This window comes from Etheostoma cragini, chromosome 17, assembly GCF_013103735.1.
Source record: "Etheostoma cragini isolate CJK2018 chromosome 17, CSU_Ecrag_1.0, whole genome shotgun sequence".
Lineage (NCBI taxonomy): Eukaryota > Metazoa > Chordata > Actinopteri > Perciformes > Percidae > Etheostoma > Etheostoma cragini.
This window is the reverse complement of record NC_048423.1, coordinates 3,301,127-3,317,351: the sequence shown is the minus strand read 5'-3', so window position 1 is coordinate 3,317,351 and position 16,225 is coordinate 3,301,127. Positions and strand designations below refer to the sequence as shown.

Below are 16,225 nucleotides of genomic sequence, written 5' to 3'. Positions count from 1 at the left end.
AAAGCGCTTTGAGTAGTCGTTAAGACTAGAAAAGAGCTATATAAACACAGCACATTTACATATTAGTATTAAATTGGGATGTGTGTTTAGATAGTATGTGGGTCACAAAATATCACTGTGTGTTTGAATATGGGTCACAATACATCATACATCCACTCAATCTCTCTCTCTCCCCCATGTGGGATAGATGGCAGAGAGACAGATTATCACACCCTGCTGGCCCACATTCCTGCCTTCCCCTCATTTAATCATCCACTCCTTTCCTCACTCGTTCAGCTCCCACCATCCCTTGTTGTTGTTGTTGTTGTTGTTGTTGTTTATTCAGATTGTTAATCTCCATAAAGCAACTGTTGACTCTCTAATTCTGGTGACGTTAACACTCATGAATTGAAAAGGAAGGAGGCTTCAGTCTAAAATGTCTTTCTTGCTTGTACTGTATTATGTGATTTATTCTGTAAACAAACAGTATCACAGATCACAAATTTTGCCTCAAGGGGCTTTAAAATCTGTTCAGCATGTGAAAAACTCCCTACAAAAAACCCTTCAATGTATAAATGTATGCCTGGATAGGTCTCGCTTGATAAGATAAATAGCCTGCCTGGTTGCACTTGTTGCCTGGTTGTACTTTGGATGCATGTGTGAAATTTTGAATGGAATTTTGAATTGTTTGTGGGTCTGAGGTGCATGTCACGTTTTAGCTGCCAAACCTCCGCTGCTTCAACCCATTCTCACTCCAAACACATGAAATACAGACGTTTGGGCAGTGGCTGTCCGAATCTGATGCAACTAAAACCCCGTTATTGCCGCGTGTCAGGGAACAGTAAGCGCACCCACAACCTTTCCCTTAACCTAACAGCGTCACAAGGGACGCAAATAGTCCCGACCAAGCGCATGTTATATGAAGCTAAAGGGGGTCTTTAGCGTATCAACGACAAAGGCACCTGACCAAGCGTTGAGATGAGAGTGACCTCAGCGCATAATTACGGTATGGTAGCACTTTGTTAAAGCTAAATGTCTCATTTTTTTGTTGTTTATATGTTATATACAAAGGGTAAATGGGTTCAACCCACGTTACAAATGAGACAGCTCTGGAGTAGTTAGAAGTCACCTCAGACAGAAATATAGTCTGGCAATTCCCCCCTACTTCCAGAGCTTGTGATCAGCTACTCTAAACATGTCACAGAGCTACTTCTATATTAAATATGGAGAAGAATATTTTATTAAGCAAGCGCATTGAAAGCCGGGCTAGTTTAATGGGTCTGATTGTGTCAATGCACAGAGTTACAGAAAAACTTGTATAAATGAATGATGTCTAAAACAATGCAACTATAAATCATAGAAACTCAGTGTTAAACTGAACCGAAAAGAAATCCTGGGAATGACTGCAGTATATACTTCAATGATTGGTCAGCAATCTCTGTAAAGACAGGTGTGATTGATCAATAAACTCTGCAGATCAAGCTATGATTGGTCAATGCTCATGAAACCTCCATGCTGATTGGTAAGATGGTGATCCGATTGAGCCTCATTGATTCAACCAGAAATGGTCTCGGAGCACTGTAAATCCAGCTATGATTGGTTAATAAAGACTGTGCAGACACACATCTACACACAAAGTGTGTATACACACACACAAACAGTATACACACAGACACACACACAGTGAGCTGTGTGTAAACATACATGTACCCACTTGACCATTTCCACTGAGGCCATCTGCTGAAATTCAGGGAATAAGCTGTGATTACTTATTTCACTAGAGAGTGTGTGGCTCAGATGTATTTGGGGACAATGTGACCAATCTCCTGTTGCCATCTCACCTCGTAACAACTCACAACACAACACCTGTCCCCTGCTCCTCTCCTTTGTCTCAACTCACAAAGAACAGCTGGGCTAATAAAACAGAATATACTGTATGTATTTTCTATATGTACAGTATTTGAAGTAGCAAATTTTACTTCTATGGTTTTAAATGTTTCAGAAACTGTGAGACAAAGGGCGGTTTCCTGGACCTGTCTGCAATAAAATAATGACAGCTGGTTAAATGTGGAAACTGTTCACACTGCCACCTCCTGTCTGTCTTTTCTGTTGGACATGTTTCATCCTGATTGACAGCTGTCTCAGCCTGTCACATTCAGCTGAAGTGGACTTGCTTGTCCTTTCATCTTGGTTCACCTTGTTACACCCTGTTTTCTCAGCAAAAACAACTGACAAGAAGGCAGAAAGCAGTAACTCCGGACTTGAGTACCATCACATTTATCAACCTAGTAGAAACGTAGAAACCATCTTACAACAGGTGTCACGTGGGATTCATGAAACGTTCGTATCGCACCAATCAGAGCGCAAGAATAGTGCAGCAACATGGCGAGATGTAATCCTGCTAACACACTTTTCAGAGGTGGAGATTGAAACCTTGACATCTCAGGTTCATTTGCAGTAACATGTGTCCTATTTGGCCTAAAAACCGGTATTAGGCTGTTGGAAGAATTGAGAATGGAAAGAGATTACTGATGTGGTCAACAGTATTACCGTAGTAAATTAGTCTCCAGCTAAAGTTTATTTCATTTATACATCCTTGACATATGCTGTAGTCATAATAGCATAGACCGTATATATATTAACGGTCTATGCATAATAGTAATAAACCGGCGTATGCTGCAATAGGCAACATGTAGGTGTACCTTTATTTACATAAACACACAGTAGCAGAAGTTATGCAATGTCTTTTAGTAAACTCGGTCCCATGGCAGTTCGTGAAATGGTCACGTCATTTTGATTTAACAAGCCGAAAAATGTTGGTTAATGGCAGAAAGAATTTGTTCTCTTTACAAATGAAAACCTGACGAATAAATGAAACTATTGTGCATCGGCATGTTTCCTGTAATGAATACCATATGCCAAACATAACACTAAACCATTTAAAAGCGAAAAGTAATATCCTGTCTCCTTGTTATAGCCTCCAGTTGGGGCTGTGCTGGACACTGCTCTCTGGGCATCGGGTCATCTGGCTTTATCTCTACATTTATGGCACCCTGTTTTCTTGCGCAATGTTAGATAGAATGCCTTTATTGTCATTATACACAAGTGCAGTACCTGTGCAACGAGATTTAAGACGTATGTTGATTTATGTTGATCAGAGTTTTTCTGGCGTACATAGGGTACATCCACACTACATACTAGTTTTACACAGTATGTTCTACATACTAATAATCACAGTGTACTGTTTAACATATTCATGCTAACAAGAAATTATGCAATGTGTGTGACATCAGTCCAACTGTGATTTAATATTTTTCCTGAGATTTGGTATTAGTGTTTTTGGAGCTGTTTCACACACATTGTTCCCTTCCTTGTTGTATAGCTTTTCTATTTTCATTGCGCGTTGCATTGTGGAAGACAGCACAATCAAAAAACAGCCATATTCATTAGTATGCATGCTGTCTGCGCTGTGTTGTCATGTTTCTCGTGTGACAAACAACCTTTACGACAATTGCCTTATTCCTTTCCTGTTACACAATAATCTCTCTTGCGACATTATCACATGTCTGGCCTGACTAGACAGTTAAAAACTGTGAAATTGTTATGACATTTCAAAGAGGAAAGACGTAGAGGCAGAGGTGTCCACTGAGAGTTTGACAGGCAGCCACATGCCCAACTGGGCAAGTTCAACCTCAGCCAACCTACACAACAGATTCACATGAGACAACATGGCAAAAATCCATCCTAGAGCAGCTTCAGAAACAATTCTGGAATATATGAAAACATTTTGCTATGTTTTATTTCATTTAAATATAGAAAATACAATATTTAATCAATGACAATGATGAAATAGTAACTTGAATAATTGATAAATTGGCAAATGTTTTGGGATTGTTTTCTGTTGTAGGGTTGTATGATGAAAACACTTGATTAACGGTTATGCACATTTCAAAAAGGGTAGGACCCAAAAAGCATTTTGCTTTCTCCTACTCTCTTTCCAACAAGACTATTTTTTGAAGAGTATTTATTTATTTGCTTGTTCTTGCTTTTTCTTTTGTCATAGTGAAATATGTTTGTGTCTTGTACAGTATATTGTTCAAAATGAACTAAACTGATTATGTATGGTGTCTCTTTCAAATCAGTGAACCGTGGTCCATCAATTTATATAGGAACAAACAAAATCTGCAGGATCCCCCACACACAGGGTCTCAGAGGGATATATGTTGAAAATGTGTCTGTTTCTGCAGACAATCTGCCTAAAAGTGTTTCTATCTGTTCTGGTCTGCCTGGTCGCTGAAGGAGGATTACACCCAATCCAGCGAGTGCCAGTGGCTCAGTGGCAACAGTCCAACAAATAAACTCCAAAATAGCCATACCATCATATCACAAAAGCCCTATTTCTGACAGACTTCTCTAATGTCTTCTCTCCCTCTGCATCTCATGTTGTCTGACTCTTTCTTTTTTTGTCGTTTTGTGTGTGATTCCCTGAGTGGCTTTTAACCTTTTGCTCATCCCTCTCTCTCTCCCTCTTTCACCCTCCCTCTCCGAGGTGCTGTTTAGGAGAAAACAACGGGGGGGAAAAAGGCGGAGAGGCAGAGGAGATGATAAGAGAGGTGGGGAAGGAAGAAGCAATAGTTAATCATGTTAAAACCGCACACATTCCTCTGTTTTTTTTCCTTGTGACAAACACACAGCTATGGATTGCTCATGTTATTGTCTTTCCTTTGTATATTCATTCTTTCCTTTGATTTGTAAAAATGCATCCATCTGTCCTCTCTAGTCTTAATCTGTCCATCCATTTCTTATCAATTTAATCCAATTTTAGAGCTGATTAAATATTTAAATTATGTTATTTCTTCCACTTCCATCTATTGATGTGCCATTCATCAAAAGAACATACTGTACCAAACTGTATGCACACTTTAGCTTAGTTTCTTTACATGTCTTTTTGTCTGGATTTATCTCCAGGCAATCACTTGTGTTTAGTATGAAAATCCACAATTTTGAAACTAGCTTGACATAATTAATCAAAATCTTACAATCACTTTCTTATTTTTACTTTAAAATCACTATAGAAATGGAAGAGTTACCTGTGCACCTGCTGCGAATATTCCCTTAATCTGCGTTGATTGACACACCTGTTCCGAGACAGGTCAGTTAGCTTGGGACAGCCTAAAGGGGAGTCCACACCAAGAACGACAACTCTAAGAAGAACTACAAATATAGTTTTAAAGATCGCTCTGACTCAGGTGGATGGCGGAGTCCACACCACAACTGTAATGATAAAAGCAGAATTATGTATTTAATGCCAAATAAATCTTGATACAACTAGTGCCAACATTTTTACTTACTTAGTTACTGGTCTGCTACATGAAAGTAAATCCTGAGGTGCAACATCTCATTATTGTGAAAAACTCTGGAAAGCTTGGGCATTTAACACTAGAGAGACAGAGTCAGCTTTAAACAACATCGATTCATGCAAAATCTAACTTCTATTGTCCATTTTACAATGTCCAAGGTGTCTTATTGTCCTCCAAATTTGGTCATGTTACAAAATAGTAGGTTGCAACTCCTATTGGCAGCAGACCTCAAAACAAAATAAGCTTCCCACCAGTGCTTGAATTTACCACAAAGGCTGTCCTTTTAACTGTACTAGTACACAACAGCAAAAAAGACTTAAAAAAAAGATATCTAAAAGGAAATTTCAGTTCTCTGCAACTTGATTTTTAAAATAAAGCTAGAGCTACCTTAAAGGATTGAAAACACATTAATCAATCTAAATATAGTAACTGTGGTATGCTTTGGTAATACTGTATGTAAGTATTACATGCAGTTTTGTAGTAAATAAGCTAAAGCGGTATGATGCTTTAATGGTTGAAACTCTACATATCCATCCATGGTGACATTGAACAGCCGAGCCAATACGTCCATTTCCAAATGACAGAGTTAATGAACTGAAGAGGAGGATGCAGCGAGTGTGCTGCTGAAGTCAAAGGGAGCCAGGGTTAGTCAATACTGGCACTAAAGACATTAGCAAAGACATTTACCCTTCATTTCTCCTTCCTCTCCCCTCCCTCCCACTCTCCCCCTTTTCTTATTCTTTCAAACGTTCCAAGCCACCTCCCTCAATTTTCCTCTGTGCTCCTCTCCGTTTCCCCTACTTCCCCTCAAGAATGATGTTGAGTTCCCCACTGACACCTATTTTACTTCCAATGCTGTCCTTTTCTCCTGTCCACTGCTTTCCTTGTTATCTATATTTCACCCTTCCTCTTTTTATGTCCCCCATGCTTCATCATCCCTCTACTCTGATTCTTCAGGTGTTTTTTTTTAGCTAGATGGATTGATGGATGCTTTTTTCCCTCTCTCTTACACCAACACACACACACACACGCACGCACGCACGCACGCACTTGACCACCTGTGGTGTATATTAATTCTCCATGGGCCCTGATGGGGGGTTAGTGAGGTGGAACAGCTTTGGTATTTGCTGACCTGCTGGGCCGTGAAATCTCCCTGCATATACACGTGCCTCATATCCATTTAAATAGATTTTAATAAATGACCTTCCTCTGTGACTTGATTGGACTAGAGCACGGACAGATGGATGGACGGATGGACAAAGAAAGATAGGTGGAAAAGATAGAATGTAAAATGCTGTTAAATTAAGTTTTTCCTCCAATTTCCATAAAGCATGGGAATGTGTTGATTGATGGCTCTGTGGCGGGAAGGCGAGGCATTGTGACGCAGCTCTGATAGATGGATAGAAGATGTGTGCAGTGAGGGGGAACAGAAGGAGAATCCATTTCAGATATGCCCTCATCTGATGCACGCACATGTCAGTGCTCTAATATGTAGATTGTGTTTAGCCTTTGTCTTTTGCAGTCATGTGATAGGGTGGGTTATGAGCACTGACTCTCACACACCAACACCCACAGGCCCTTTCAGATAATGTATGCATGACATGGCATGCACGCAAATACTCATATTTATTTGATTTTTTTATTACACTGACACATCTTTCTTTGGTCAAGGTTAGGACTGGGATTTAGATGTTTTATAATATATTTACTGAGTGACTTTCCCTGTCTTCCAAATATGAAGACTGATGTGGATGTTTATGCTGGCAGTTGGGACTGCATACCCTTCTCTGGGGCACAGCTGCAGCCACCCTCGGGCACAAACAGCTGCCATGTGGTACATGTCAGCCTCTTTTACACACTGCAAAAGCACCCAAAGGTGGGTCAGTTTATATAACCCTTGTTTTTCCCTTCTTTTTTTTTTTTAATACAACCTTGCTTCAGGTGGGGCTGCAATCGTGTCATTCTACTGGTGGTAATCAACATAATCAATATTTTGGGTTTGAGTGGCAATGGAAGTATTAATGTGTTATGGAGCTCAGAATGTTACAAAAAAACACTGTAAAGTCTTGCTCTGAAAGACGGAAAAGAAAAGCTATGTCTCTGGTTTCACCCTGGACATCACTATGACACACTTAAAGGAAAATAACTTAATGCAAGATTCCATTAGCCTACAGTAAGGGATTTTAAGTTATCTCCACAGGGGTAATCACTTTCTCCTTCTTTTCCACCCGCTTTTTTACATTTCAACAACTTCTCATACCTCAATATCACACATGATACGTTTTTGTGCCCTTTAAAATGACCCACCTGACTGACACCAAGACTATATCCATGCATAGGCTACCTAGTTGCTCTTCTTCTACTTCCAACTCAATCAGCTAACTAAGGGCATTCCCACTTTTAAGTTCAACCAATCACATTTTGCACAGCCTCTGTAAGCCAATCATTTTGTTGATGTCAAACTTTAAAACTGTCCCTTCCTCTGCTCCTGCCAGTGTCTTATGTTAAGTATGTAGGACTTGTTTCTGTTAATTTAAGGTAATATAATTAAAAGCAGCTATATAAAAAGCGACACTTAATTATAAAAGAAACTTTTGAAGCATTTTAATCTGCTGATGTTCAACAAAGTGACAAACCTAAAGAGTAAATTTAGATTTTTTTTTTTTTTTTTAAACACAACAAAAGTCATTGATCCGTCTCAGGTGTGTTAAAATATTTCCGCTATGGTGTAACATGTTGTCCTGACTGAGTCTTACAGGGTTGGACTAGGGGATCCGCCTTTTTAAAGGATTACAATGTCAACCTATACAGTAAGCCACATGGAGGACTATCTGGACATATCTATAGAGCCCCGCCCTATCTCAACGCTTTTTTATCCTCCTCTTTGCTCTGTACTTTCATTCATCATGCTATTTCTTTTCCTAGGAGGGAAGCACTGTTGTTGGAGGTCTAAATGCCCTGGAGCAGACAGAGGGATTTCAGGTGTCAGGAAAGGGAGAGAGAGTCAGAGAGGGTTGTGAATAATAGATCAGAGAGGGGTAGAGACATTGAAAAGAGTTGAAAGGAGAGAATGAGAGGAGGGAGGCGTAAAAAGTGGGAGATGGAGAAGAAGAGATATAAAGAGGGTGTCAAAAGGACTGAGAGTCAGATACGGAAGAAGTCTGGGAGATGCATTGTAGCGAGAAAGAGGAAGTACAGTAGGACTGAGTTTTCTTGGAGGGCAGCCTGGAAAACACATCCATAAAAGTCTGCATCTGTCCATCCGTCCATCTGTTCTTCCCTCCTTCCGTTACTTCCCTGCCTCCAGTGTAGTGTATTGGTACGTAAGACAGCGATTCATCTTTTATTGAGATGGAAGCTTCCATAAATATGTCTACCTTGTTCTCGGGAGTTTAAAAGCTCAACCTGTAATCCAGCTAAAAATAAACAAAGGATACCCCCAAAAACCAATCAAATTATCCCGTGGAAGCACACCAGCACGCAATGCTGATTTTTGTTGACCATTATATTTTCAGATTTCATTTTAACTGCTGACTAACAATGTTGAACACAATCTATATTATCTCAAATGTAAAGGCTGACTGATGAAGTATGTGATTTTAAAAGCCAATGATATATTTTTTTTGTTTCGATACTGCCAGATACCCATATTTACTGATATTAGTTCATCTTTTATGTAACAATTTGAATTACTTGTTCTGTATGCGTATTCTGCAAATTTTCAGATCATCAGGCGCTCAAAAACTGTCTAATACCCAGACTGATTAATCAAGAGAATAACAATCCAATACAAGTTTTCTATCCATGTCAATGTAGTGCATGGCGGGCTAATATTCCACATGTAATATAGTCTGTAACAGTTTAAGTTTAAAGTGTTGAATCCTTCAACCTCTCTTACCTTTATCGCATTTCTATTTGTAAGTCACTTCTGTTTTCGGGAATATTGGTTTATCGTTACAGGACATCTAGTCTAACTGCTTTTTATTTGTTACCCCCAAAAACATCTGTACATTTTGTTTAAATGTAGAGAAGTATCCGAGTATAGATAGGTACTCCCCTTTTCACACTGTACTGTATGGCCCTTAACATTTATACACACTTCCAACTGTGCGCTTTCATTACAAAGATCAGGTTTCATCTGATATTACATTTTAATATAAAATGTATTTAATATTAAATTTCATTCTTTTTTGCTGAATTGTATTTTTCTTTTCCACACGATTCCTAGATAAAGCTTTTTCTCACCACACAGTAGATTACAATGTACAACATCACGCTTTGTACTTCCCTCTTAGTATCTACAGAACAAATAACACTTACTCGTAATACCAGGAGACAAATTAAGCTGTCAAAACAACATGAAAAAAGAAGGAAGTCTTGTTCCATACCTGAGCAGATCAATTTCATCAGCATGAACCCCTGTTCCCAGTGTTTCCTATTGGCACATCTCAACAGGCAGGAAGCCCACTTCAGCTGGTCTCTACCACACAGTGCTGCTATATGTGTAACAACAAAGACAGACAGAAAGAGAGTAAGATCCACACGAGTGAGAAGACGGTGTGTCGAGCAGGCCTAAAGAGAGCAGGGAAAGAAAACAAACAGCAGGCAGGTAGATGGAAAATGAAAGAGAAATATATGAAGCGAGTGAGAGAAGATGTGTTGCTTGACCAAGAGAGAGGGAGAGAGAGAGAGAGAGAGAGGAAGGGAGGAGAAACTGATGTGCAGTCACAACCTCCATGCTTGGCTGTTTATAAAGCCCCGGGGGGGTGGGGGGGGGGGGGGTTGTATGCATGCGTGCTTGTGTGTGTGTGTTCTCATTGCTCTTTCCGGAACATGGCCACAGGGTTCAAATGTTCCAATCAATACCTGAAACACACACACATACGCAAATACTACAGGGAGGTAAAACACATTGTGAAAAATAACTCATGATGGGAAAAATACATTTTTATATATAAATCGGTTTGTTCCTGTTGTTTTTTGCCTCAGCTAAACTTGTAGTTTCTATGATGCATGAAAGTGGTTTTGCAGTTTATAGGCTGAGTTGAACAAGTCTCAGTTACCCTTCTACTATCAAGTTGTCTTCCCTGACATCTTCTATGCTGTCCTGTCCTCTGATCGTATCCCAAAGAGGTGAAGGCTATCTTTTACAACTTCCTGTTCATGTCCTTGACATTCTTCACAAACTCCTGTTGTGGGTGTGCTACATTTCTGTGGCTTCTTTAATTTTTTATCATGTGCACTAAGGCTTTTTTGTGGAGTTTTTTTTCATGTTTTCTATTGAAAGTGTCTTATTAGAGATTGTTCACTGTGGAACAAATGCACATGTGGGTCTTTAAATAGACATCAAGACATTGTATACATAGGTAGCAGCCTCTAAGATTGGGTTAATTAAACTTATTCCAAGGGTTAGGTTGTGAAAAACTTTGTCACATGCTGAGTAATGGCGCGGAGATGTAACCCTGCATTCCTCTTATTCTGATAAATCATGAATGCTGTGTAAGGTCTAATCCCTTACTTCCTGTGTGTGTGTTTGTGTGTGTGTGTGTTTGTGTCTTTGTGTGAGTGTGTGTGACTCATGTGAATCTACGATGCATTCTGCTTTGTAGTTACATAACTGTCCCTGCTCACTGCTCCGACAGATATTACAGACAACACACTTTGGCAGCTAGACTAAACTACAGTATCTCTTTTCTCTCCCTCACACACACACACACACACACACACACACACACACAGACACACAAAGTGGGTTGTTCTCACCCCAGTCTTGAACAAGTGTGTGTGTGTAATTGTGTGTGTGAAGGAGAAAAAAAACAGAACTCAAAGGATTTGTGTCAACTCCAACCTGACTGCGCGTTGCAGGAAGAGCCGAAGCAACAGAGGAACAGCTACAACATGAGTAAACATGAGGAGTAAATGAGAAAAGAAAACACAACATGACCTCTTCTAAATTACAGTAGGCTAAATCAGCGGTAATAAACAGAAAATACATTAATGTCACTGTTTCTGGTCTCGCAAAGGTTTGACTTCTTATGTTTGTTATTCTTTAATGGTATGAGAAAAAAATACTTTCATTCTCAGATTCATTTTTTTTCATTGACAACTTGAATTTGTTTGTTTTGGGGATTTTTAACTTTGCTTCACTGATAGCTTTTTTATCTGATGGTTGGTTTACCAAAGCAAATCCCTTATAAACATCTGGGCAATAGATGTCATGATGGGGGCGGTGTGGACAAATGATGAAGACAAAACAAAAAAGCAAACTGGACACCACATGACAGCTACAGAGATATATAACATAAAAAAAGTCTGACATTCAGAACAATCCATCTTACTGCAGAATTGAATGCATTTCCAGGAAAAATAAGAGATGGTGTGTTCTGAAGGATTCAGATTTTTATAGACTTGACTGCAGTTTCAAAATGGGAATGATGTCATCTCTCTACAGACTTGCACTGCTACCGCCAATTGCTGAAAATTGCAAATGAATGTCCTTAGAGGGAGTTTGTAAGAAGATAAAAAGCTAAAAATCCTAACTGGACGGGAAGAGCAGAGTAAACACTGGTCACACAGTTTTCACATGCAATGACAGGAAATGCTACTTCTCTGCGTGCAAAACATTTCCAGATCAGACTGCACATACATGATGACAAACGGATGAGTGTATTACAGTTCTCTCTAAGGAGCACAGGCAGAAGCAGCCTGACATTGCTAAACAGTATAAATTGGCCAGAATTCAGTTTACATCCCCATTTTTGTACAAAAAGTTAATTTTTTCTTTTTGTTTCTTTTATCCTGGTGACCTGGCCATTACCAAGTAGATTTGTTGCCTAATCTTAATCAAAGCTTAACTGTAAAGGTAATTTTGTCATGAGGACTTGTTGGAAAGATGAAATGGGAAAGTATGCTATAAAAAAAAACAAGGACATTATTTTAGAAGTAAGTTGTCGAGTTGCAACACAACAGTAACACATTTCTGAGCTGTTACACCGGCGCTGCTAGCAAAAGCACTTTAGATGCTGTGCAGAGCTTGTAATACTCAGGACAAAAGAAGAAGAGCGTAGGGGACAGGACCAGTCAGAGACAGAGAAACTCAGGGAGTCAGGTATTGCCTGTGGCCCCAGCAGCACTCTATCATTTCTTCATCTTTCTTTCTGGTATTTCCTCTCCCTCTGTCGTTTCTCTCTCTTTGCCCCTCTCTCCCTCCTGTCATCCATCTCCTCACAGCTCTCTCTGACAGTCTATTTGGCCCACACAGCCCTGTCATCCATTCAACATGTCAGTCCCGGCGACGACACCAATTTCACACTGACTGGTGATTGTAGCTGTGCAGGCAGGACCCGCAGTTATGGAGCATCCGCGCTATCGCTAAAGGCCTGTGGGTTCAACTCCCACGACAGCCGGGTCTCACTCGACCCCACAGTGAGGGGTCAGAGGTTCAGTGAGAGTGCTCATCACCAGCGGTGGAATGTAACTTAGTACATTAACTCAAGTACGCTACAGATTTGAGTTACTTTTTGTGTCCTTTTTTTTACTTCTACTACACTACATTTAATAGGGACATATTGTACATTTACTCCACTACATTTATCTGAAAGCTTTCATCATTAATTACTTTACAAATAAAAAATGTTGAACATGAAACACATAAAGTTTGTAAAAAATGATGTTTTATTGTCAATTATACTAGCCAACAATACATAGGCCTACAAGTCTAGGCAAGGCAACTTTATTTAAATACCACATTTAAGCAACAGGGCAATTCAAAATTAAAAAAACATTAAAGAGTAGTTAAACGATTGAAAAATTAAAAAACAGATAAAATATGAAAATAAAGTAACAGGGCAGTATTAGGAATGAACAATTATTTGAAGAAAGGCAACATTAAAAAAGGTCTTAAGGCTTTATTCAAAAGAACTAAAATTTGACAATTATTCTGCAGTAAGTGCTTTTACTTTTAACACTTTAAAACCATTTTCCTGATACTAACAACATTTTAAATGCAAGACTTCTACTTGTAATCTGTTTTTAGTGTGGTATTAGTACTTTTACTTCAGTAAACAATCTGAATACTTCCACCACTGCTCATCGCTCAGTACAAGTTTTTTACAATTTGTCTTTTACTGTATTTAAGGTACGTTTGAGTAACTAAATGTGTTGGATTGTTTTGGTTTTTTTTATACAATTTTTTTTTACAATCTCAATCTTTTCTTATGGTTTTGGTTATGATGACTCTCAGTGTTAAATTATTTTACTCAGCAGCTAAGCTCAGTGAGATGTGGGGGCCCGGCTATGCAACAGAGTGGACGAGGTGATCAGTACAAGTTTAAACAAGTTGCCAAGGAAACCAATATATTTGGAAGTGAAATTATGTGGACCCACTTTACACTGTATGTCTATTTCTATTGTCAGTTTTATTTACAGTACGTGTGCACAGCAACAATAAGTACAGTTCAATGGGAAACTTTAAAGTGGCTTTGCAAAATTACAAACATTTTGGATATTAAATCTTTTTTCATCCTGCGTATTTTTCTACCTACAATTTCTTAGAGCATGGCTGTTGCTTTATCCTCAAGTTATTTAAATGTAAACACAACACTATTTATTTAGAAAATATACACATTTTGTTGAATGTTAATATGTTATGCCTGCTACATGCACTCCTTACAGTACACTGTTTCCATTGACAGATATCATCTCCACTAAAGATCCCATTTATCCAGTTTAAGCTCCATACTGTATATACAGTTTTAGCTTTTCCATGCAGAGAGGTTGGTTTGTCTGTCAGCAGGATTATGGGAAAAACCCTAGCCCGATTTTAATGAAACTTGGCAGAAGGATGCCACACGGGCCAGGGCAGAACCCGTTCACTTTTGAAGCGGATTCAAATCATAGGGCAGGGCCTTGGCGCAGGTCATGCCCTCTCCAAGTGCCACCTTAGTTATTATTTGTTACAATTTAAAGAGTCAAACATGTTGAATAAATCTGTAGGTGTCTTTTTGTAGTGTCGACCCCTCATAGTTGAGTGGAAGGGAAATCCACTCCGATAACACATGGAAGGGCTTTGATATCCTCTGGGGAGCAGAGAACTAAGACGGCATGCAGTCCTGATACTGTGAGGCTGTTTAGATCAAGCTGTCATCAGATCTCACTGGAAAAAGTCACATGTTTTAAAACTGGAAATGTGGCTTTTAACACAACACAGATGACCACACTTTCAAGGGAACTGTAATTTTTCCTAGTGGCTATCTAATGCATTTTATCTTTCCCATCTAGGTTCTTCAATCCAGTTCATGTTTTTATCTTGGCCCCAATGGTTTCATTACATCACCTGCACCTGTTTGGATTTCCTTTCTCTATAGGCCTAAACATCTTTTATATAACACAAGCATGCTGATCACTGCTAAAGTGACCTACTGCATGACAACATTTGGCCTGTATCCTCTGCACTGTTACTGTAACTGTAGGGTAGTAAGGCTTTTGTACTTCACTGCTAAAACAAGAGAGTTTAAGTGTGTAGGAGGGAAGCCTGGGAGGAAATCAGAGCGAGAGAGAGATCCAAAAATCACTATACCTCGCCTACAGAAGCCCTGTAGGGACCGCAGTGTGTTTGTGGTTAGCAATAGTAAATTTGCTTCATGTTACTTTTACAGTAATTGCCTGTAACGGTACCATTGTGAAATTCTTAGATGAGAACACAGTGTAAGCCACAGGGAGTTGTTGTTTGATACTGTGTCTGTAAAACACAGTTGTGTGTTCCTTTGTGTTATTATTAACATCCATCATGATTGTCCATCAAATGTTGCCTGTAGACAATGGGATCTGATGACTGCAAAGGACATTCAATCCTCTTCAAAGCATTCACTGACCCCCTCATGTTGTGTATGCATATGTATCCATCATGCTTCTACACTCATTTATTCAGGTTGCTCCAGTAGTGGAAGACATTTATCCTTTAGATAAAAGCAGTAGTGCAGAAATCTAAAAAAGTACACATTTACAAGTTAAATACTTAAGTTTCTTAAGTAACAGTACTAAAGTATAGTCAGCTAAATGTACTCACAATATCTGTAAAAAGTAAAAGACCTTAATAATCAGCAGATTGGCTCTTGTCAGTATCACGTATTGGATTATTAATACTGATGCATTAATGTGTAAGCAGTATTTTCACACATTGTTGTGGCAGGTCAAGGTGGAGGTCATTTTAAGTACTTTATTTACAGTTAGTTAGTTAAATCTGTAAAAACGCACAATCTATTACTGAGCTGCTGATGTTTAAAAAGTAACCAGAAATGATGTCAGTCAGATACTTTAGTGGAGTCAAAAATATAATTTAGTGGAGTGGAAGTTGCATAAAATGTACAAATACCTCAAAATTGTACTTGAGTAAATGTAGCCTGTAATTACACACCACCGAAAGTGTTTAATTATATATTAACATATTGTTGCACCTATTGGAATATTACAAAATAGCATTGTGATATTATAGGAGGTAAAAAAAATAAAAAATACTAAGAGGATAATGTCAGTACAAAGTCCCTCTTAAGTACCAACTGCAACCATACCTCCCTATAACTCCCTATGCTATGGTGTAGGCTACACTTGTATATATATTTTTAGTTTTATAATGACTAGAGAAAGAGAGAGTTTAGATAGAGATGGGGAAAGAAATGCAGTAAAAAGAGAGATGGAAAGCAAGATTATAGAAGCTGCTTACCTGCAAAGAAGGTGTAGAAATGTGTCCACGCACAAATAGAAGTCCTTTCATCAGCTCGTTAATGTCTCTTCACATCACTGACAACAGAAGCAACACAACGATCACCCAGTCCCATCTCTCTCTCTCTCTCTCTCTCTCTCTCTCTCTCTCTCTCTCTCTCTCTCTC

The 16,225-nt window shown here is 38.9% G+C and overlaps 1 protein-coding gene across 4 annotated transcripts in view; it reads right to left on the bottom strand.

Moving 5' to 3' along the window:
• The window catches only part of bean1 (brain expressed, associated with NEDD4, 1), a 40,246-nt gene extending 24,021 nt beyond the window's left edge, over positions 1 to 16,225 (bottom strand). For 2 of the 4 annotated variants that reach the window (XM_034897872.1, XM_034897874.1), the window contains exons 1-2: positions 16,060 to 16,225; positions 9,728 to 9,835 (exon numbers count right to left, since the gene is read on the bottom strand). In XM_034897872.1, coding sequence (XP_034753763.1) covers positions 9,728 to 9,752 — 25 coding nt within the window. In that variant the 5' untranslated portion in view covers positions 9,753 to 9,835; positions 16,060 to 16,225. The remainder of the gene's footprint in view (positions 1 to 9,727; positions 9,836 to 16,059) is intronic. The other 2 variants (XM_034897873.1, XM_034897875.1) reach the window with 1 other exon arrangement.